Source organism: Mesoplodon bidens (genome assembly GCF_964165515.1).
Source record: "Mesoplodon bidens genome assembly, chromosome: 6".
NCBI lineage: Eukaryota > Metazoa > Chordata > Mammalia > Artiodactyla > Ziphiidae > Mesoplodon > Mesoplodon bidens.
This window is the reverse complement of record NC_138162.1, coordinates 22,822,597-22,840,780: the sequence shown is the minus strand read 5'-3', so window position 1 is coordinate 22,840,780 and position 18,184 is coordinate 22,822,597. Positions and strand designations below refer to the sequence as shown.

At 52.6% G+C, this 18,184-nt stretch overlaps 1 protein-coding gene across 8 annotated transcripts in view; it reads left to right on the top strand.

Moving 5' to 3' along the window:
• Positions 1 to 2,198: 2,198 nt before the first annotated feature.
• The window catches only part of PAX5 (paired box 5), a gene marked incomplete at both ends in the record, with an annotated part of 186,138 nt that continues 170,152 nt past the window's right edge, over positions 2,199 to 18,184 (top strand). For 7 of the 8 annotated variants that reach the window (XM_081236166.1, XM_081236165.1, XM_081236163.1 and 4 more), the window contains 2 exons: positions 2,199 to 2,244; positions 15,474 to 15,639. In XM_081236166.1, the coding sequence (XP_081092292.1) occupies positions 2,199 to 2,244; positions 15,474 to 15,639 (212 nt within the window). Of the gene's footprint in view, positions 2,245 to 9,667; positions 9,711 to 15,473; positions 15,640 to 18,184 lie in introns of those variants that run through there. The other variant, XM_081236160.1, reaches the window with a different exon arrangement.

The window sequence follows — 18,184 nt, the reverse complement described above, 5'->3', positions numbered from 1 at the left end:
AAAATCGAAGAAAACAAAACCCATACATACACAAAATCCACCTAACTCAAAACACACAAACGACACCCACTAGTACAAAATCAAAACACCACGCAGAAAGAACAGCCTTCCAAACGACACACAAAAAGCCTACAAGGACAAAGTACAACACGCACACAAAATCAAAACACAAGACAGAAAAGACCAAGACTCACAGAGCAAAACCCGCTAAAATGAAATCCACGAACAACCAACACGCAAAACACCCGAAACAAAACACTCACATAGATAACGAAAACAAACAAAAACAAAAAAACCCCTCTAAATAGAAAAGAAAAACAAAACAAAAACCCCAAACAACTCCCGTCCCCAGCCCGGGATGAAATGTCAATTCCGGGAGGGCTTTTTGATCTCTAGGCGCGGACAGGCCGCTCCTCCTCTGCGCAGCCTCCCCGCGCGGTCTAGGCGGGAGGGCGGGAAGCAAGGGCTGGGGCCCGGTTGCGGAGGGAGAGTCGAGTGCTTGGAGAGGGCCAAAAATCAAGTCGCCGGAGCAGGGACCCGGACGCGTAGGCTGCAGGAAGAGGCGGCGCAGCGGGACTGCGCAGACTACTTGTGGGGGGGGGGGGAGCCGCCGGGGAATCCACAGCCAAGTTTCCGATTGTGGCGAAATCGGCTCAGTGGATAAGCGATGTCCGGTTCCCGAGCCCCCCGCCCCCTTTTCTCGAGCTCTGGGCTCTTCCCCCAAGGTTGCGGCCCATCCCCGTGACCACCCCCTCCAAAAAACAAACAACACTCTCGCTGAGGACGATTCACTTTTCGAAACTGCCATTGTCCGGCGGGCCAAGAGTCCTCCTGCGGATCTCTCCCCCGCCCTGGAGAACCTTGCCCCTGCGACCACCCCGCAGCGGGACCCCACGGGCTTCCAGTGGCCAAGCCCAGCAGCTGGACTCGGGACTTGGGAGGAGAAAGGGGAGGGAAGTCTTGAGCCTGGGCCGAAGAGAGCGGGCTGGACATGCCAAACTTCTGCGCGGTCTCTCTGATTTCCCCTCTGAAGTCAAGTCTTGGGGCTCGGGGACACCGCAACGTCTCGGGGCTGGAGGGCAAGGGGATTCCACTTATGGGCCGGGGTAAGGTGTCCGGGACTCATGCCAACCTCCAGGACCTCCTGAGAAGGTTCTGCTCAGCCCGGGTGTTCCAAAGCGGAGGCCGGGATTTTATCTCCAGCATTTCACAGCTTAACCTCTGTGCTCGGGGCCAGGATGGGACATGGTGTGTGGAAAGGCTCTGGGGCCAGGAATGGTACCTGGGCGCTCTAGGGTTCTGGCACTGCCCTGGAGTCAGGGACACAGCAATAGTAATAACAGAGCTGCAAACTGCGGTGGGGTGGAGTGGCTGAGAGCTCTGGAGGGCGGACGCCGCCCTAGGGGTGAATCTGAGGAAAACTGGAACGCCCCCCTCTATGCCTGGCAACACGGCTTGCCTCTACACCCCTTTCAACTGCACCTGCTTGGCAGAGTGGTTAATTTCTTAAAAAACAAAAACGCGGCCTGCACCCTCTTACGTGGCGGGGTTTGCACCTAAAGGGGTCACCGGCCTCGCGCACAGAGCAGAGGGCCGCGACACCCAGACTCAGGGATTTGTAAAAGGTGCGGTCGCGACGCCGGGGGTCCCGGCTCGCCTGCGGTCGGCTCCTTGCCGTTAGAACGCAGGCTAGAGCTCGGCTCCGTCTGAAGCCGTCCGTCCCTCCCCCGCAACCCCCTATAAAAGTCCAGGGCGGCGCGGCGGCAGCATTGCTGCTTTCCCGGCCTCCCGCACTGCTGCGGGCCCGGCCCGGCCGCCCCGTCTGGCCAGCTGAGCAGGCCGGGCCGCAGAGCGCGGACACCTTTTCCCACTTCGGGGCCTGCAGTGCGGGGAGGCACGCTGGGGGCGCGGCGTGTCTGGGGACATCTTGTGATGTTGGCGAGAACAGGACATGATCTCACATGGCGAGAAGCTCTTTAGTTCCTTAATCATTTCACGGTGCCTTCGGACGCTTTTTTTCCACCTAAAACGTTTAGTTTCAGCTCAGTGATCAGCTACCCCAGCTCGGCGGGGGAGCGGAAGGCTTGAATTATTCCGACCTGCGAGCAGCCCCTGAGACCCAAAAAAAAAAAAAAAAAAGCACCAAAAAGTGGAAACTTTTTTTCCCTGTCCATTACATCAAGTTCTGAAAAATCAAAATGGATTTAGAGAAAAATTACCCGACTCCTCGGACCGGCAGGACAGGTAGGACCGCGATACGGGCTCTAGGCGTGCTAACTCAGAGACCCAGCCGGGCACTGGCCCTCAAACACTTCGACCCTGGGGGAGGGGGCGCGTCTCATTTCGCAGGGATTGACTGCCCGACTGTCTGCGGCACGTTTCTTTTCTCCAATCTGTTCACACACTTCTGCATCAGTCCAAGTGTTTGCGAGTTTGTGTGTATTTTTCCCTATTTCTGAATGTTTCATGTGGATGTTTATCTGGGTGTCTGAAAGTTTGTCTGCGTCTGTGTGTTTACATAGGGGATCAGGGTATGCATGAGTGACAATGAGCTTGTGATAAAATATATATATATATATATATATATAATCAAAAATGTTGAGTGTGTGTTGAAGAATCTATATGCCTGTGTATGTGTAGCTTTATATTCATGAGTCTGTTAGTATGTGTTTATGAGTTGCTGTTCCTGGGTACTGTTCTTTTGAGTATCCAAAATGTGTGTCTATGAGTGGCGTATACATAATTTGGATGAGTGTCTGAGTGTACGTCTACTCCTTTAAGGGATTGTGTTTCCCCGTCACATCCCAAGTGATTCTGGAAGTGAGAATAAGATGGTTACACCGACCCCTCCATTTTTGGATGTCAACAGCTGTTCACTGTGCACATGCCAATGTACACAAAAGTGCCTGCCTTTAGGCACAAAGATGGGTCTGGGACCTGTGGGGATCTGTTGTACTAAGTCTGCCATCAGTCAGGCTCAGGTTCTATTCTTTTGAGAGAACAGGAGTGAAGGTGTGCAGCCCTTCGTTGTGTGGTGTACACTGCTTCCCTCTGTGGGTACTGTTGAGCCTACCATTTGTACAAAAGGGTCTCACGTTGCAGATACAACCTTGGCAGGTGAGAGGAGGCAGCCTACCTATAGGCTAGTTGTGACAGTTCTAGGGACCCCCAGCCTGCCTTAGCTCTTACTTAGACAGCCTCTGTCACTGGTGTGTGTGTGTGAACGCGCATGTGCACTCAGGTTTTATCTTGTGGGTGCCAGGAGGAGAGCACAAGTAGGTGGACATGTGTGCCTAACTGGGGCATCCAGCTCTGAACCTGTATGCACAGAGGCCTCCCTTGCACAGAGCCTGGTGTTCCTCCCACAGGCCCAGGCAGTGGGTGGCAGGGTGTGTTTATGTCTGAGAGGAGGTGGAAGGCAGCAGGAAGCTTCTGTCTGCCCTGAGGTAAAAGCCAGGTATGGGCAAATGTGCTAAACCCCCATCCAAACACACTTCTGGTCCTGACAGAACTCCCCTTCCCCTATCCATATGGTTCTGTGAGCACCCACCTCCACCCCAGCCCTAAATACAGGTCAAAAAGCAGAGAGAGAGGTGGGGGGTGAACTTGTATCTGAAGCCCAGGACAACTCCCTAGGCATATATGTGTTTCCAAAATCATGACTGAAGAGAAGTGAGGGCAGAAATCTAAGAGGCAGGGAATTGAAGAGGATTCCCCAGGGTAAAGGCACAGGAAAGGGAACCTGGAATCCCCTTCTGCTCCATCCCTACTCCCCCACTACTCCGCAGTGGGTCCCTTAGTAGGTGAGACTCCAGAGGTGTCTGCACTGGGGACTAGGGTGTGTGTGTGTGTGTGTGTGTGTGTGTGTGTTGGGAATGGGTCAGAGGCCTGTGAGGGTCCACTAGAGGGTCTGCATGGCTGGCCCGGCTGCCTCTCCAGACAAGCTGTCTACGAAGACTGTAATTCATGGCGGTCGATGGGCTCTTTGATTAGTTCAATCGCCTGAATAATCGTTTAATCAATAAAGCATTTCATTCCTTTGCGAGGCGGGCCTGGGTGGGGCTGAGGACCCCTAGGCTGGCCAGAGTTTAAAAATCTGGAGAGCCATGCCCCCTCTTCCCCGACGGGTTGGGTGAGGGCCCTGCCTGGGAAAGGGCAGTATCTCAGGTAACACTACACTTCCGCCTGTCTGCACCAGCCTGGGCCGGGGAAGAAAAGAGAGCTGAGAAACTGGCCAGTATGGGGGCGTCCAGGTCTGGTTTTGGGGTTTTCGCTCGGGCCTCTCCCCTCTCCCAACTTCAGGACCTTGTATGGGTCACTCGATGGCCCTTTCCCTCCTTTAGAACTGTATTCCATTCCTTCGTTCGACCTCAGTTTCCCCATCTGTATAATGGGGAAGGCATATATGCCATTCTAGCTGTAAGCACAAGGTCGGTGAGGTTCTACCTGAGCAAGGAGCCACTTAAGGGTATTCTTGTCTAGCCTCTTCCTTGTGGTACCAAAAAAGGAAAAACTGAGGTCCAGAGAGGAGCAGGGACTTATTTGAGATCATACAGAAGGAAGTATGGAAGGCGTAGGACTGAAAGGTAATTTTTCTGCCCTTAAACCTCTCATTCTTGCTGGAAAAGGCGATAGAGCCCCACACACACCCCTCCCCCCACAGCCTCCCTTGGAGGAAAATGACAATTAGGCAAATTAGCTGAGGTGAGGGTTAAGGAGTCCCAAGTCCAGGGAGACCAGGATAGGCTGAACACTGCCTGCGTGTTGGCATCCATTCCCCTAGCTCTAGAATGAGCCTGGTGGAATAATATCCTCTACCATGGATCTTCATCTTTCAGAAGCTTGGGAGGTCTCATCTCAGGGATTCTTTTCAGACACATGGGGAAGCTGAGCCCTAGGAGAAGCAGGACCCGCCTTTGGGAGAAATAAACATAGTCCCAGAGTCCCTGGCCTTTGAGGTGCGCTGGTAATGATAACAAACCCTGACAAAGGCACTTTGCACAGTTATTGAAAAATCTGATTAAATTTTCCCCTTTTTTTCTCCCACTTCGACCATTCCTACAAACAGACTTTGGCCAGGCAGAGCAGACCACTGATCCAGGCGCAGGAATCATACAGGAATTGGCTCTGACCCGACTAGCTGTGTAACTTAGGGTCAGTTGCTTTCTCTCTGTGATGCTTTTAAAATGAGGGTGAGAGAGGACCCACCAAGTTAGGACAGCACCGCTAGGGCCTCTCTGGCTTTCTCGAGCTGAGCAAACAATCTGAGCCCTGTAGGCCTCGCTTTATCCAAAGCACCAGAAGGAAGATGAGCTGGACTTGGGCTTCGGGAGTCAATTTCAGGCCCAGGGAGCACTGTAGCAGCCCCAACCCCCAGACGCCACTGGGCGCAGGAGGGGCTGGCTCAGGGGGAGGGAGGGGGAGGCGGGGAGGGCGTGTGTTCCGAGTAAAGCCAGGTTTGTGTATGGAGACCGAGGTGGAGGTGGACATTCCTCTGAAAGTGGCTTCTCAAACATTATTCTCAATGGGCTTTCTTTCAATAACAAAACTTTCAAAGGCAATTCCATTTATACAAATTAAATTTCTTTCCGGGGGGTTTCCTTTCCCCGTCTCCTGCCTCCGCCGCTTAAGGCAAGGCCTGGCCCAAAGTCACGCAGCCGAGGAAAGAAAGCACGCGACTGTTGGGCACAGTGACACCCTACCGCATTCAGCGCAGCGGCGTGGAGACCAACCCCCGATAGCCTCTCTCTCCTGGACGCAGACTCGTGGGCTGGTGAGCTTTCGGAGGCAGGACTGAGGCGCGGTGCCCGGCTTGGTCAAGGAATCGCTGTGTTATCCCGGATAGTCAAGTAACTTCTCTGGGCCGCCATTTGCTGGCCTATAAGACTGGGTTAGGTGGCCAGGATATCTGATGGCGCCTCTTGGAGTTAGAAGTTCCGGGAGGCCGGCACGCTCAGGCGGCTGTGAATAATCCCATATCCAAAAGGAAACACCCTCTGCCCTGTGCACCACAACGTGAGAAAGGGGGCTGCTCTCGCTGCCCAGGTTAGGCTGCCCAACACCGTCCTGAAGGCGAAAGGCTTCTGTGTGAAATGGGAAGCCGACCTATTCCAGTTCAAGTAATGTATGTGGTTCCATTCAACGCTGGCAGCGCTTTGGGGGGATTCGGTCCAAGCCGGACTGGTATCAGAAGGAAAATCGGTGTGTATGGATATTCCTGTCTGGGTTTCCCCTCCAACCCCCCCCCCAAAAAAAACCTGCCCCATCATCCCAAGAGTGGCTCTGGAGAAACCCTTCTGAGAAAGAGGTTTCCAGTTCACAGCCTTTGCTCTACCCCGGACTTGCTATGTGACCTTGTACAGGTAGCCTCCTGTCTTGGCCTCAGGTTTCATATCTGTAAAATGGGGAAAGCCTAGCCTCAGGGCCCTTTTAGCTCTAAGACTTTAGAATCTGAGTTTCTAGGCCTGAACTAGAGCGGGGCTGGAGGTGGAGGTGTCACTGGCTGCGACCCTCTGAGCGTCCCCATACTCCCGCCTCTCCGGTGGGAACGCAGAGCCGCCACGTCGAATTCTTAGTCCACTTTTGATCCATCGAGTGCCACCGGCTGGAATGAACGCGGGAACCCCAACCATCCTCGTCCCTCTGCGACATTGCGATCCTCCTGCTCCAAGGCGAGGGGAGTGTGGTCGAAGATCAGGACAGGCGGGGTTCCAGACAAAGGAGAGATAACACCCACCGCCACCCCACCCCAGTGCATACGCAGCCTCTTGGGCCCGCAGAGGACTTCCTGGGTCTGTTTTCCGCAGCTGTGCCCTGGAGGGGGTGGGGACGGTGTCACCGCCGGAAATTTATCTACCATTCAGGGGCAGCTGGATCTGGGGCAGGAACAGAAGATGGGTCCGAGGGCTGATCCCATGTAGGAGTGTGAGAAATTGGACAGAGGTAGAGAGAAGGGAGACTGAAGTAGAGAATAACCTGGAGTCTTCCCGGGGTCAACCCGTGCTCTGTCCTCCTTACAAGCCCAGGTCCAGAGCAGGCATCTCAGAGCCCTTGCTTTGGTGGATTTATGTTTAATATTAGAAGATCATCACTTATGAATTCGAAACGGTGGGTCTTGGACAACTCCCATGAGTTGCTGGGACAGGGGAGTCTTCAGTTACTATTCCAGGGCTGGGTTCAGGCGCACATAGGCGCTCACAGAACTATTGCCTCCTGGGTGTAGAATGGCTGTCGTCCAGTTCCTTTGATTGTGGTTCCAGAGCCTGACATGCCTGAGAAACTGAATCTCTTTGGCCAAAGACCCTGCCCTTCTGGACCAAAAGAGCCCTGATAGAAATCCACTCATTTTGTCTTAAAAGCGACAAGAACTTACCCAGGAGAGGAAAAGTTGGGTTTTCTCGATGACAGAGCTGCAGCACAGTAGCACCCTTAGTGCAGCTCTGAGTGGCCCTTGCAGATTGAATGCGCCCGCCCGCTTCAGGGACTCTCATTAGCACTGGCCGGTACTGGATTCATTCAGTTCCCAAGAGGCCTTGCTCCGGATGCAGAATTACCCCTTCAGACAGAAGCCTTCAGCTGCGCATATCACTAGCCCCCAAAGTGTCTGACAGCTCCTGGTCTGAGGCTGGAAAGAGGGGCTCACGGCTCAGTGCTTCGGCAACCTGGTCCAAAGCCTCAGATAGACCTCTCCCCCAGGAGCACCCTGGTTACTAACTTTAAAGGACTGTGAGATTTTCCCCTTCTATGTCTCTGCCTACGGTTAGCTCAGAACTGGGGGCCCTTGAGTTAGAGCAGGGGAGGACGGTGGACAAGGAGGCGGCAGCGTCAGCTTAGTTGGCGCTTGATAAAACTATGAAATATTTCCGCTGGAAGGAGCCTTCATTAAAAACTAGGTAAGCCAATTCTGCCCATTTTATAGATGAGGAAACTGAGGTCAGAACGGAGCAGATGTGCACACACTACGTTTCCATCGCGAGTCTGATGGTGCTTAGATTGAAAGCCTGATCTCTATTGAGCTCCTTGTTTTCCTCCAACATCCGTTGTGTGTGTGTGTGTGTGTGTGTGTGTGCGCGCGCGCGCGCGCGCGCGTTTTCTAGAGACTGTTTCCCCACCCTCACTCCCCACCCCCCATCCCCGCCTCGGCTGCCCTTAATCCCTCAGGGCATCCCTGGGTCCCAATGCCGAGGAGAGGAGGCCAGGCTCCTGCTGGACCTGCAGCTGGACTCTCCAGGCACTGTGTTGATCCCCTTCCCCCTCCCCCAGTCCGCGCTCCACTAGGCCTTCGCCCCGCGCGTTTGTCAATGAACGTGGCGCCGCCGCCTCGGCCCCGCCCCCCATTCTCTCCCATTGCCCAGGTATCGGCTAATCAGGCGGAGCCCGCCGGTTGCTCAGCCAATGGGGTGGTGTCTCGGGTCAGAGCCGGCTGCCACCGCTCTGACTGGCTTGATGAAGTGTGATTGGCAGGTTAGCCCCCGCCCCGCCCCCGCCCCCGCCCGGAGGGAGGCTGAGCCCCGGGCGGCGCTGTCCACACGCAGCGGGTCCTGAAAGCGGCTCCGGGGCGGCGCGGTGGCGCACTGTGCGCGCCGAACAGGCGGAGGGCTAGCGCCGGCGGCGGCCGCGGCGACTGCGGCGGCAACGCTGGGAGTCAAAGCAGATAGAGGCTGCATCTCTGCACCGGCAGTCCCGGCGGCCTTGGTCTAGGGGACATTTCGCTCTCTTCTCTGTCCCTCGCTCTACGCCTGGGGCAGGCGCGGCGGCCGTCCCGGAAGAGGCAACTGAAAGACAGTCGAACCAGACCCCCGAGAGAAGGCAGCGGAAGCTCGAAGAGTTGGTGGGTGCGAGACAGATACTCAGGCGAGGAGGAGATCGTCGCTGTTGTCCCCATTCCTGGTCCCGGCGATGAAGGAGCAGCAGGGGACGCGGGAACTTTGAAGGCAGTGGGTCCCAGGGTGTGAGGGCCGCGGGCTCCCGGAGACTCCATAGTCTTGGCCCCAACCTCAGTGGCGTAAGCGTCTCAGAACCCGCCAGGACCCCAGCGCCGCCAGAGAGGAAGTTCTTTGCAACTTCGTCGGAGACGTCGGAGAGCCGGGTGGAGAGAAGCTGCAGCGGCAAGTCCGAGCCCCAGGGACTCAAAGAAGCAGAAAGAGAAAGGATTCGGTGGAGACCGAGGGATCGAGGAGAGACTTCAGAGGCAGCGAGGCCGCGGAACCAGCCTGGCAGCCCGCGGGCCTCGCTGCCCCCGGAGTGAAGCCAAGGGCTGTGTGTCCCACAGGCCTCCTTAGAGCCGCTCCTACAGGAGGCGGGGGGGCTCCAGGCCGTCCCGGAGGCGGGCCCCTAAACTATGCCCCCGAAGCTGCGGGCGCCTTGGCCGCAGCTACCCCGGGCTGGGTGCGGAGCCGACGCCTGAGCCAGCCCGGGAGGGAAGCCACCAGGAGTTGGGCACACCGCTCCCAGCCGGACTGTACTAGCGCCGTTTCCCGCCTCAAGGCGCAGCTCTCGGCGATCTCCGGCAGAGCGGCTCTGAGAGAGGAACAGAAGCTCCAGCAGTGCTTTCTGAGCCCAGCTCGCACAGTTCCCGGCCTGGCGGCGCGGCTCCGTAGCCACGCTGGGCAGCCCCTTGGCGCCGGGAGGCGGCAGCGTGGGCCGGCCTGCAGTCTGGAGCGCCCCGATGGAAATACACTGTAAGCACGACCCGTTTGCATCCATGCATAGTAAGTAGGCGGCGAGCTCGCTTCTCTCACTCTCCCGCTGGGACGGGGTTGGGGGTGCCGGACCGCGGGGCAGGTACTAAGGACGGGAGGACCCAGGACTTTTGTGGCCGCGCAGTCAAGTTTGCAAAGTGCAGGGCTTCCAGGCAGGGGATGTGGAGCAAAACGCCTGGTCGACCCGGCCGGAGCACCTGGCACCGGGAATCCCGCCTCCAGCAACCGGTAGTGTAGGCAGCGAGCTGCAGTCTTTCCGGGGCTCCAGCAGCAACATCTCAGCGTGCCGGGAGATTCCTGACTCGGACCCGGAGAGGGCTTTGGGCCGGGCCATTTGGAAGGTACGAAGTTGCAGGGAGAGGTCAGTCTGAGTCTCAGACAGCGCCCCACACCCCGATCCCGATGGCGCCTTTTTCAGCGGCGGGGCTGATCAAAACTGGGGCTTGATGGGAAAGTGGGGCCCCAAAAGTGCCTGTGTGCTTGTATGTGTGGAGGAAGAGGTTGAGAGCTAAGCGAGGACACCAGGTTCAGAGCTCCAAAGGCATCCTGGAGTTGAGGAGTGGGATTTGAAAAATCAACGAAGTAGCCGTCCCTGAGCTGAGCTTCTGCTTAGAAGCCTCCAGTTCATACAGAGACCCTTAAAGACACTATCAAGTCCTCTGCAGGACGCTTGCCTCATGATGGCTTCTCCCTTTAAAAAAAAAAAAAATCAAGAAGAAGAAGCCAATTAGTCACCATACAGGCACCCTCGCCTTCTGAAAGACACCGCGTGTGTAGGAGACGGGAAGGGTCATTTTGGGCGCAGGCGAGACTGGCCGGCTGCCTGACCCGTCGGGATCTGCCAGTTCACCCATTAGCACACCCTCCTGTGAGATGAGCGCACCTCTCACGGTGAGTTAACGCCGGATTAGATTCGGAGATTTCGAGGAAATTCCAAGTGGAACGAATCGTATTTTCCTTCTGAGCGCTGCACAGCTGGGCTGGAGCAAGGCGCCAGGCTTCGGCGGCATCCAGCCGGGTGCCCAGCTCGGGCCCCCACGGGCCTCCGGTCAGGGAATTGCTTCTGCGCTGGGAGCCCTCCCCAAGGCTTCAGACAGCCCAGGATCCTGCTTACTTAGCCTTGGATCCCCTATTTAACAAAGGCAGCAGAGACCCGGCTGGAGAGAAGGCGAGCTTCCCGGGCGAATATGTCCGTTTCTGCCCCGGAGGGCCGAATGGCCTGGTAGGCAGGGAAATGCTGATCTAGGCTGCGGGGCTGGCTGTGGGCAAGTCAGTTTCTCTTTGTGTCAGTTTCCCGAGTCCGAGATCATCCACCAAAGCAGTGGAGAGATTTGTGGAGAGAAGCCGATTTCTCGGATTCCAGCCCAAACGATTCCTCACCGTTTGGGGCCTATGCCAAAACGGTTTCCAGTCCGTGGTGACCCCAGCGCCCCCAGCAGCCGTCTCCTGTGCAGACTCAGCCTGGCTCAGGGGAGGCTCTGATCTCTCAGAGTGAGCCAGAAAGCAAAGGAGTTGGGGTCAGTACTCTGAGAGGTGACCAAGCCCTTAGCTTAGTCAAGGAGCGATTTGAGGACAAAATGAGGAGGGCTGCCCTTGCGCTTCTATCCTCGCCTGCAGGGATCCGCTCACTGCCTCCTTCTGCACAGAGCCTGGCGGCCCAGAGGTTGTGCCCCAGCCCTTGGGGAGATCACATCAGAACTGGTGGTCCCATGACTGTGCATGAGGGTGAAGAAGGCAACTCCTTCCAGATGCGGGTTAGCCAACCGCTAATGCCTGTCTCTGTCCCTCCTTGTCCCAGCTCTCATCTGCCCCCTCCTTGAGAAGTGCTCCCTCCTTCCGTTTTCAATTTCCCCTGCAGCATGGGGGCTTGGCCCCAGCCTGCCTAGCTTCCAGAGCTGCCTTCTCTGGAAGTGCCCTTAGTTCTGACGCCCAAAGCTATTTGCTTGCACAATATAGGCCCCGATTTGTTGGAGATTGAGTGGAGGGGTGCACAGTAGATCCTGAGAACTTGCCTGGTTAGTAGGGGCTCAGACCATGTCCCACCTTCTCATCTTCCTTCTTGGCCCTGGTCAGTTTCTTCCTCCAACTCCTTTCCCCTCTCCCCCCACTAGAGGGTGGCTTCTGTGGGGCGGTGGTGTAGGGGGAGGGGCAGGCATCGCCAGGATATGGGCTTCTGAGTTCCGTTGCCTCCACCCCCAGCTATAGTTATCAGTTATAAAGCACTTTTATATCCAGTCTCCTCCCTGAGTGTCTCCTAAACTTTCAGCTATACCCATTTTACAGAGTATGATCTTGAGGTCAGACAGACAAAAGGACTGATAGGAAGTTCACATGGACAAAGCTGGAGGCAGTCTTTTGAGGATTCACAGAAGGGGAGAGAGGGGGACTCAGATTCCAGAGAGTGGGCAGCAGACATCTGGGTGGCTGCACACAAGTGCAAGGCACTATCTGTCTGGTTTAACTATGTCTGTATACATGGCCCCACTGTCCATGTGTGCCAGCACCTGTCTGTCAGAGAGTCCATTAAGGAGATTTCATCCTTGCCTTTCCTGTGTTCCTGTTTGCATGTTTGTGTGTCCCTTCATTCATCCTCTCTGATGTCAATAGGGGGAATTTCAATGACCCTGTGGATCCTGGAGTTGAATCTACCACTGAGTCAGCACAGACCCTCTCCCCAAGATGCTATGCCCAGGTGTGGTCTTTGGGGCTGTGGACAGGGGGGCCCTGGTGGGCAGCATGTCCTTATCAGGGCCTGAGGAGCATCTGTGGAGTCCAGCCCCTTCCAGACCAGAGCCACAAAGGCCCCAGGGGCATCTGCAATTCAACCCATCTCCCCTGCCCTCCCCTCCTCCAAACTCTGCTCTGTTTGCCCTGTGGAGGTGGGGTTGTGTTTCTCTTGTATCTGCATGTCTGTTTCCTGCTCTTTGCCTTGATTTGTTTGCATCTGTCTCTGTGTCAGTCTCTCTGTAAATTCTACTTGGCCGTGAAAAGTGTAGCTGAGTCCCTGTCTCCCCCCAGCACCTCCCACATGATGAACCCTCACTCAGCTGTAGTCCATAGGAAGTAGAGGATGGGACTTGGCTTCTCTGAAGAAGTGCAGGGCTGGAGCTGGGGTCCCAGAAAACAAAGGTCCCCCTCCACAGATGTCCCCTGTCTTCCAAATGCCCCTGTGCTAGGCTTCCTCCCTTTTTCTCTTCTGTCTTCTTGCCTCCCACTGTACACCACATTTACCTTTCTTTCCTTTCTCTTCTCCCCGTTCTGGCCAATCCATTCCTTTTTCTCCTCCTCTTCATTTCTAACCTGAGGCTTCCCTTCCAGGCTCTCTCTCCTTGCTGTGTGTCTCATTTCATTGAGTTCCCGCTCTTTGTACACTTGCCCTCACATCTCTTTTCCTGATTTCTTTCCCTGTCCTCTTTCCTCACTTCTCTCGGGTTTCTGGTTTCACTTCTTTCCAGTCTTGGGGTAAGTGAGAGACATTGCCTTCTCAGACTTCAGTTTTAAATCACCAACCCACCACCCTTGACATGCTCTAATAGATAGGACCGGGAGAGAAGCAGAGGGCCAAGTGGGTTTGGTGGCCTTTCCAGGAAGTTGAGGGACGTAGGGGGCCCCCAGGTCATCCTGGGTCTGGTGTCAGCTGTGGATATGTGGATCAGACTCTGCAAGAGCATTGGTAGCCTGGCCTTTGAGGTCAAGACTAGAGGGTGTGGGGACCTGCTGTCACCTAGAGTGTGACAAACAGTCCCCAAAGCTCACAAATGTCCTGCAGGACTGCTTTTGGCATTTAAGTCCTCTGAAATTTGCCACTGTGTTTTGGGCAGAAAATTTAAATTGCCAATAGTATAGGGAACAGGCCATTATGGATGACTCCAATGCCTGGACTAGTAGGTTATCTCAAAAGTGTGCTAGGTGCTTTTAGCTTCCTTTTTGTCCTCTCAGATAAGCTTGTACCAATTTTCAATTTACTTGCCTCTTAAATCCAGCCTATTATTGAAAGATCCCTACAACTCTTTTTTATTAGGTGCTCCCAACCCCAGAACAAAGCTTTCTTAAGCCCCTTGACTAGGGGTGGCTGCAGTCTTTTTGTTTTAGATGAACTATGCAGTTGTGTTCTTAACTGTAAAATTCTATTCGAGATGGCTTTCCTTTTTCTTATGTCTGGAGTGTTTTAGAACAATTAAAACTGTTTAAAGCTCATTTTGAAAATCAAAAAAGAAATTCAGCTTAGAACTAGAATTAAGTACTGTCATCACCTATAAAATGGTTTTTTTTCCCCTTGACATCAACCTGAACTTGAAAATTTGGGGAAATATTCAGTTTGGACTCTCACGGTAAACTTCAGTGAATAGCTTTGGCAGTTTTTAGGAAATAGTTTATGTTATGGGTAGTGTTTCCCCCTCTATTTCAGATACTGTTCATGAACCTGGATAGTAGTTGAGTGCTGGGGGGGAATAGCTGAGATGAGGTGGCTATTTTATGTTTTAGAGTTGGAGTGTGTGTGTGTGTGTGTGTGACCTCTGAGATGCCCTGGCTTCCCTGGTACAGTCTAGTCCCTGTCAAGTCCCAGTTTAGGAGGAGATTTCCCCCTCCTTGACCTCTGAACTGCCAGCAGCATTGGTGAATGCTTGGACTTGGCTTCTGGCTTCTGACAGTCCTCAGTGATATCAGTTAGTGGCTGATTAACAGCTACAAGGTCAATGATGTTGCTACACTGGATCACTCTGTGTTTACTGGCTTGGCTCTTCATTTACTTAGATCCCTGTTTCCCTCCAGATGGACCTTGATGTAAGAGAAGGGAGCTTATTGGGTGCAGGAGATACTTTCCCGAGCTCTTTTTACTTAAAATCCATCCCAGAGCCCTTGTAAAACCTGGGACTCCGAAGCCTTCTCCGGCTTCTTTATTTCCCCTGAACCAACTTAAAGCTGCTTGTTGATTGCAAAACACTCCAAAAATTCCAGGGAAACTCCTTTATAACAAATCCTGATACACTAGAGTGAAATGTGATCCTTTGACCCATTTCTTTCGTGTGCTCTAAGAGGGTACAGTGGTCAAGTCTGCATGTCAGCCTCACCTTTGTTTGTTTGTTTGTTTGTTTCCCCATCTTTATTGAGGTATGAGTTGCACCTTCTTAAAGAAAGGGTTTTTATCATGACAATGGTTAGGTTTTGTCTCAGTAATCTGCAGATACTATAAAAAAATTGTTTTTTAAAGCCCTTAGCCCTTGAATCAGATTGCTGATTTAAAAAATATATCCGCCCCCCTGAGATCTAGCTTTATTAGAGCAGTCCTTTTCACTTTTAAAGATATTTGTTAAAAGGAAAGAGTTTCATTTTTAAAAATCTCTTTAAATTTTATGCATTTTGAAATGTATTTTAAATGTATTTTAAAAGCATTTTCCCTAGGATCTATCTTAGACCTCAGCATCATGTATATAATAGGTTCTGTCCCTGGTATAGTTTGAGGTCTTCATATATTCCATTGTTAAAAAAAAATTAAAAAGAAAATGCTAGTAACTAAAGGAAACATAGTGTGGAGATGCTTGCTATCAATAGCCCGATTGACTGGCTGAAGATGGACAAAGGCTAAGGTTAATTTTACAAAGCAATCTGAGGTGTTCATGTAGCCTGCATGATCAGACCCCAGGCTCAAGATAGCCAGCCCGCAGCCATTTCTGATCAGAGGGACTCTGGGTGCTCAAAGCAGTGTTTCTACTCCTGTGTGACTGGTTCTAACCACCCTTTCCCTTGCCTTTTGTTTCTGATCTGTTTCAGGACATGGAGGAGTGAATCAGCTTGGGGGGGTTTTTGTGAACGGACGGCCACTCCCAGATGTAGTCCGCCAAAGGATAGTGGAACTTGCTCATCAAGGTGTCAGGCCCTGCGACATCTCCAGGCAGCTTCGAGTCAGCCATGGTTGTGTCAGCAAAATCCTTGGCAGGTAAAGGCAGACGCTTCAGGCTTCCCTTGATTTTTCAAATAATGACCTAAAACATGACCCAGAAGCTGTCCAACCTGGCAGTGTCATAGTGAGAATCATGGTGGCACTTCTCTCACATGCATAGCACTTTGGAGTTTGCAAAGCCCTTTTGAGGCCATTCAATTCAAAGTAGCCCCAGGAAACCCCTGTTGTGAAATGGGGTGACTCAGATAAGAGGGTGACATGTTTTCTGAAAGCCTGGTGAATTATTCCAAAGAACCCACGAGTAAGAGGTTCTTGGGAATTTCCCCTACACATCTTTGGTGAGCTCAGGGCCTTAGCAGGGCTGGGTGGAAAATCTACAAGTTATAAAATCACGTAACCAGACTTCAATGTTTCATTTTAATGTTTTCAAAAAGCACATTCCATTTTTAAAAGTCAGCTGTGATTTTCAGTTTTGGGTTATCATCTACCTTATTATTTGGGGCTGTAGTGTTTTCCTTCTGTATGTTTTGTTTCCTTCATAGTGACAGGCATCCTAAATATATATGAAATTAGAGAAGGGAAAAAAAAAACCAACCAAACACTAACTCTCAAATCTGACATTTGAAAGGTGCCACTTGACCCGGCGATTTGCTGCAAGCAAAATACTAACAATGCCAATTCTCCCAGAGGGCTCTGCAGCCTCTTAATGCGCCTGTTTATTTTCTTGGGTGAGATGGTCCAGGGAAGCTTGTTTTGAGATGAGGAGACAAATCTAGAGGGCGAAGTGACTGACTCAGGTTCATCTAGCCAGTCAGCCAGCACTCAGGCTGGGAAGAGGCCTTAAGAACTCCGAGACCATCTGCATCTCACTGTACTCCCAAACCAAAGCCGCAAGTGTGTTTCCAGGCATGTGAAGTTGTTATAGGTCTGCCCTGGCAGCCAGGAACATTCTCGGGTTTAGCTGTCAATGCTCTCTCAGGATCTCTCTTGCCAGGTCAGAAAACAACCTTTGGCCTGTAGCTTGCGTTATGGTTTGAGAACAGGCGCCTGAATAGAAAATAAATATTTTGAAGTATGTCAGTGCCATCGTGATGTTCTGCTTATTCTTTCCCTTCCATCAGCTGGAATTTAAGACATCCTCTCAGATGGAGGGAACAACAGTATTTAACCTTGAGGAGACTTGCTGGAGGCCGAGAGAAGAGGTTTCAGAGCCAAGGGTATGGCAGCCCCTTTAGAGACCATATCCCCCTGTTTATTCCTTATGCCCCTGCCCGTCCCAGGTCACTCTAGCCGTGGAGGCTGTGCACTCCACTCCTGTTTAGCACTCAGCAGCAAACGAGCCCCAGCCCAAGTTCAAGGAGAAGGTCAGGACATCAGCGTGGTGTTTTTGTTAGATGGTGATTTTAGGCAGGAGAATGAGAGTGAAAGTCGAAGGAAAAAGAAAAAAACTAGAGGAGAGGGAGACAAAGAGAAGAGAAAGAAAAAACAAAACAGAAAAGAAACGGACTGATTTAAAAAGAGAGAGAAACAGAAAGAGAAATGAAGACAAGATAGAAAGAGAGAAAAGAAAAATATTTTAGACCATCTCTGAGTGAATCTTAGCTATCTTCTTGGGAAGCCTTCTCATTGTACGGAGGTAGAGAGAGAGAGAGAAAAGAGGCCCTTCCTTTGTTTTTGCTGAGATGTCTTTGCTGAGCCGACATTTTGCTTGCTATTTGAAATCTTCTCAGGGCAAGATGCTGAGCCCTTCTCAGAGGGGACATCCAGATGCCAGGTCCTCATGTTCTGGTGCCCGGGAGCCCTCCATGTCTCCCCTGGGGGACTGAAGGAGAGAGACAGTGACCCTCCCAAGCCCAGCCGGCAGCCTCCCGCGGCCCGGAATAGATTTGTCACTAGGTAGAGTGGCACTCGGAAGTTACACGCCGCTCCGGTGCCTGGCCGTTTAAGTTGTCAACAATAAATTGGAATTTCATAGCTCATTATTTTCATAACTAAGAACCACAGTGGACAAAATGTCACTCTAATTAGAACTGCCTTTTAAGAAACAAGTTCAGCCCTAAAACAGTGTGACTGGGAATTTCTGAACTGGGGTTGTTCCATCCACTGATTTTTTTTTTTTTTTTTTTTTGGGCACCGAAGAATTTGATGGGCACACACAGGGTGACAGATTGTCGAGAGTGTGTGGTGTGTGGTGGCTGTGGCAGAGTCCCTGGGGCAGGCAGAGTCATCTCGGGAAGGTGGCGGTCTGCCAGGAGTATGGGCATTCAGTCCGCAGAGCTCAAGGCTCTGGAGGGGCTCGAGGGGCACAGCCCGGTGGCATGTGAGACCCATTTAAATCCACCCAGAAAGCTGGGCTGTTGTCTTCTTTCACTGGAGCCTGGCTGGGAGGTTCAGGCCATTTGGAATTGGGTCATATGTTACACAGTAGTAAACACTCAGAGGATTTTAATCCGCAACACGTGCTCTTTATGTTTTACAAAGCTTTTTCTTAACCATTCTGCATTTCTGTCTTCACAACAGCCCTGCAAGGTAGGCAGGGCGAACATCCTCCCCTTATTATATAAATGGGATAACTGAGGCC